The sequence below is a fragment of the Rutidosis leptorrhynchoides genome, chromosome 7 (genome assembly GCF_046630445.1).
Source record: "Rutidosis leptorrhynchoides isolate AG116_Rl617_1_P2 chromosome 7, CSIRO_AGI_Rlap_v1, whole genome shotgun sequence".
Lineage (NCBI taxonomy): Eukaryota > Viridiplantae > Streptophyta > Magnoliopsida > Asterales > Asteraceae > Rutidosis > Rutidosis leptorrhynchoides.
Window position 1 is genome coordinate 115958426 of NC_092339.1, and position 5405 is coordinate 115963830.

A 5405-nucleotide genomic window follows, 5' to 3' on the forward strand; every position below is an offset into this window, starting at 1 on the left:
GCTCAATGGGAATGGCAAAGATTAAAGGAATTTAGGGCCGAATTAAAAGAGAGAAATAGAATCGGAGTAGATGGTAAGGAGTGTTGCGAGTGATCGAGAGGTCGTGGGTTCGAGCCCTTTCTGAGGCATTCTTTTTAGGGAAAAAGCTTTTAAAGGTAGTTTCAAGTATTATTATTTTTATTGTTATTATTATTATTAATTGTTGTTGTTATTAAGTTAAGTACTATTATCACTAATATTAGTAATATGAATATTAGTATTAGTATAATTAATAGTATTATCATTATTATCATAAACATCATTATTTCTAAAACTATTATTATTAGCATTATTATGAAAAGTGTCATTTTAGTAAAAGTATTAGTTTTATTAAAAATTATTATTTTCAATATTTTAACATTTTTGTAAAATTATCATTTTTATTACTATTAGGATTATTATTATTATTATTATTATTATTATTATTATTATTATTATTATTATTATTATTATTATTATTATTATTATTATTATTATTATTATTTTAGAGACATTATTATTATTTTTATCACTATTATAATAATTATTACTCTAATTAATATTTTTATCAGTATTATTATTATTAATATTATCATTATAATCGAATACAACCTTTGTTACTATTATTGATATAAAAATATACTTATAGTAATATTAAATATATGTATGTACTAATCATATTAACATTTTTAACAAATTAGGTATTATTAATATATATATATATATATATATATATATATATATATATATATATATATATATATATATATATATAAATATATATATATATATATATATATATATATATATATATATATATATATATATATATATATATATTGATATAACTACATAAAGATTAATAATTTTATGTATATATGCAAATTAAATATATAATACATAATTTAAGATATAATATATAAATCTATTCGGTTTCGATTATATGTGTTAATATATATATAAATAATATAGGTTCGTGAATCCGAGACCAACCTTACACTTGTTCAATGACGTCATATGTATTTTTACTACAAAATACAGTATGGTGAGTTTCATTTGCTCCCTTTTTAAATGCTTTTGCAATATATATTTTTGGGACTGAGAATACATGCGCTTTTTAAATATTTTACGAAATAGACACAAGTAATCGAAACTACATTATATGGTTGAATGATCGAAGCCGAATATGCCCCTTTTAACCTGGTAATCTAAGAATTAGGGAACATCACTAATTTTGAGAATTAGTGCACCCCTAATTGACGCGAATCCTAAAGATAGATCTATTGGGCCCAACAAACCCCATCCGTTGTAGCGGATGCTTTAGTACTTCGAAATTTTATCATGTCCGATGGATGTCCCGGAATGATGGGGATATTCTTATATGCATCTTGTTAATGTCGATTATCAGGTGTTCAATCCATATAAATGATTATTTTTGTCTTTATGCATGGGACGTATATTTATGAGAAATGGAAATGAAAATCTTGTGATCTATTAAAATGATGAAAATGATTGTTTATGATAAACTAATGAACTCATCAACTTTTTGGTTGACACTTTAAAGCATGTTTATTCTCAGGTATGAAAGAAATCTTCCACTGTGCATTTGCTCATATTAGAGATATTACTTAGAGTCATTCATGAAATATTTCAAAAGACGTTGCATTCGAGTCGTTGAATTCATCAAAATTATTACTAAGTCAATTATAGTTGGATATTTATGAAATGGTATGCATGCCGTTAACTGTCGATGAAATGAAAGTTTGTCTTTTAAAAACGAATGCAATGTTTATAAAATGTATCATATAGAGGTCAAGTACCTCGCAATGTAACCAAATGTAATGTATTCATCCAGATGGATTAGGACGGGTCCCTTCAGCGTATGTGTGTCGATTATAGGGAGCTCAATAAGAACACAATTAAGGATCGTTTTCCAATACCGGTGATAGAAGAGTTGATAGATGAACTGAGTGGATCACAAGTTTTTTCGAAACTGGATTTACGCTCGGGTTATCACCAAATTCGAATGAATGAGAATGATATTCAGAAGACAGCTTTTAGATTGCACGAAGGTCATTACGAATTTTTGGTGATGCCATTTGGGCTCACGAATGCACCATCAACGTTTCAATCTTTGATGAATGAAGTTTTCAAGCCATATCTGCAAAAGTTTACACTTGTATTTTTTGACGACATCTTGGTATATAGTGCAACCATGGAGGATCATAAAGTTCATTTGCGCATTATTCTGGAAACTATGAAGCACCACACGTTGTTTGCAAAGAAATAAAAGTGTGTTTCGGAGTGCCTAAAGTTGAATATTTAGGCCACATTATAGCCAAGGAAGGAGTGTCCACGGATCCGTCTAAAATAGAAGCAATGATGAAATGGCCACAATCGAGTACACTTAAACAATTGAGGGGTTTCCTTGGTCTTACCGGGTATTATAGACAATTCAAAAGGGGCTACGCAAGTATAAGTCAGCCACTAACCAAGTTATTTAAAAAAGATTCATTTGTGTGGGACGAGGAGGCGGCTGTAGCATTTGAAAGATTGAAATTGGCAACGCAACAAGCTCCGGTATTAGCTTTACCGGACTTTAACAAAGAGTTCATTATTGAAACAGATGCTTCTGGAGTTGGTATTGGGGCGGTGTTACAACAAGGAGGCCATCCAATTGCCTTCTTAAGCAAGACATTGTCAACTCGTCACCAATCTTTATCAACGTAAGAGTTTCTAGCCGTCGTGCAAGTGCTGGAAAAATGGAGGGGTTACTTGTTAGATCGTCATTTCAAAATCAAGACCGATCACATAAGTTTGAAGTGTTTCCTTAACCAACGCATTACTACCCTTCCTCAAATGAAATGGTTACCCAAATTAATAGGGTTCGATTATGAAATTTTATACAAAGAGGGTAGCGAAAATGTGGTCACTGATGCGTTGTCAAGGATGCAAGGTAATGGTGAACTTTTTCATGTTATTGCATCGAGTATAAGTTCTGATCTCATATCTAGGGTGGCTTCTAGTATACAAGAGGATGTGGATATGCAACAGTTAATTGCTAAATTGCAGTCTGATCCATTCTGTTCGAAACATTATGATCTAAAACAGTCTGAGTTAAGACGCAAAGGTAAACTAGTTGTGGGAAATAATGTGCAGATCAGGAAAGATATTATACGCCATTATCATGAGGATTCAGTTGGGGCCTTGGGGGGGCATTCGGGTATCTCATCCACGGTGCAGAAAGTAGCATCCTGTTTTTATTGGAAACGGATGCGTAAACAAGTCAAATGGTTCGTTCGTGTTTGTGTTATATGTCAAAGAAATAAACCTGAATTGGTGAAAAGTCCAGTTCTGCTGCAGCTACTTCCAGTTCCAACTCGAATTTGGTCAAATATATCAATTGACTTTATTGAAGGGTTACCATTATCAAGTGGGAAAAGTGTGATATTTGTCGTTGTTGATTGATTAAGCAAATACACCCACTTTGTGCCCTTGTCTCATCCATTCACAGCCTCGCAAGTAGCTATGTTATTTTTAGATAACGTCTATAAGCTACAAGGAATGCCTCAAACCATTGTAAGCGATCGGGATAAAGTGTTTTTAAGAACTTTTTGGCGTAAACTGTTTAAAGTCCTCAAAGTCAATTTGCATTATTCTACCGCATACCACCCATAAACGGATGGTCAAACCGAGGTGGTCAAAAAATGTTTGGAATGTTATTTACGTTGCATGATGGGTGATAAACCAAAAGATTGGATAAAGTGGATCTCATTGGCCGAATATTGGTATAACACTAACTTTCATTCATCAATCAATACTACACCTTATGAGGTGGTGTATGGTCAAGACCCACCAATGTTAATCACATATGCAATGGGGACTAGTTTGGTAGATGCAGTGGATTGAACCATGGTAGACAGGGAACAAGTTACTGCCATGTTGAAGTACCATTTACAGAAAGCACAAGCTCGTATGAAACATTATGCTGACCTCCAACGCAGTGATCGAAGTTTTAACGTGGATGACTGGGTTTATGTAAAACTTCAACCCTATCGACAGGTTACTTTGAGAGGAGCTGCTCAACATAAGCTATCTCAAAAATATTTTAGTCCCTTTCAAGTGGAAGCCAGAATTGGAAATGTGGCATATAAATTGCGTTTACCATCCATGGTACAAGTTCATCCGGTTTTTCATGTGTCGCAACTCAAGCTTCACAAGGGAACACCACCAGATGCAATGGGTAACTTGCCCAGAATTGATAATGAAGGAGTGATTGCTGCAGCTCCGTCGAGGATATTGAAACGTAAACTAGTTAAACGCAATAATAAACCTGCAGTTGCAGTCTTAGTTCAATGGCAAGGAGGCTCAAGTGATGATGTAACATGGGAATTGATAAATGATTTTCTGCCGCGATATCCTACTTTCAATGTGCTGCTAACGGATTCTTGAGGACAAGAATCATTCGAAGAGGAAGAGTTTGTCATGAATTAAAAGGTCACGTGCTAAACATGTGCAATTGAGTTGCAATTGTGCAACAGAAAGCAACTATTCTCCAAAGTTTGTTAACTGCTCCAAGTTGGTTAGAAGGATCTGACGATTGACTGTAGCTATAAATAAGATTATAACAGTTTTAATAGTTAGTTTTTGATGTACAAATGTATTTCCCTCTCAATTCTCAATTTTGTAACAGTTTCAGTATTAATAAACACCCAATTTTTGATCTCTGTTTCTTCTCTTGAGTTCACGATTGAGTGTTGTTCATATCCAGTCACAATTGACCTAAAACGAATGTTATACTTCCCTAAATTTGTCAGGGCAACCAATTAATAGGTCAAGTTGGTGGTACTGAAATTACTGAAAAGTGGCGAGTTAACATATGAATAAAATTTTCAATCCAATGCACTTTCGAGTAATTATAGAGATTGTGTAAATCTCACGTTGAATGTGAGGCTTGTACATTGATCAAATATATATACTGATTATAAGAGAATATAGGGAATAATTAGCTAGCTACATAATAGGGATATACATAATCTCGATATACAATAAAAGATACACAATATATTTTCTATAAAGTAGGAAGTGGACTTATCCATTTCGTTACCCTCCGCAAGCTGAGTGGGGAAAACCGAAAATATTCTAAAAGAGGGCGCGGAAGACTCTTGGTAAAAATGTCACCTTGCTGAAGATGAGTAGACACGTATTTTATGTGAAGTTTACCCGCCAGAACATGTTCACGTAAAAAAATGATAATCTATGTCAATATTTTTTGCTCACTTATGAGATATCAGATTTTAACTCAATAATAAGGCACTTTGATTATCACATAGAAGAGTTGGTCATCCAGATGGTAATACATGGAGCTCACTATGAAGATGGGTAAT

General features: G+C 33.1%; 2 protein-coding genes across 2 annotated transcripts; both read left to right on the forward strand.

Moving 5' to 3' along the window:
* The first annotated feature begins 2397 nt into the window (after nt 1–2397).
* Nucleotides 2398–2748, forward strand: LOC139859539 (uncharacterized mitochondrial protein AtMg00860-like). Its single transcript, XM_071848317.1, has one exon. It carries the CDS (start codon nt 2398–2400, stop codon nt 2746–2748), a length of 351 nt encoding a protein of 116 aa, XP_071704418.1.
* A 1182-nt stretch (nt 2749–3930) lies between these two features.
* LOC139859540 (uncharacterized) lies at nt 3931–4470 on the forward strand. The gene has a single exon (XM_071848318.1). It carries the CDS (start codon nt 3931–3933, stop codon nt 4468–4470), a length of 540 nt encoding a protein of 179 aa, XP_071704419.1.
* Nucleotides 4471–5405: the final 935 nt, after the last annotated feature.

Excerpts from the sequence above, each read along its gene's own strand:
- LOC139859539 (XM_071848317.1), top strand. The coding sequence starts at position 2,398 with ATGATGAAATGGCCACAATCGAGTACACTTAAACAATTGAGGGGTTTC.
- LOC139859540 (XM_071848318.1), top strand. The coding sequence starts at position 3,931 with ATGGTAGACAGGGAACAAGTTACTGCCATGTTGAAGTACCATTTACAG.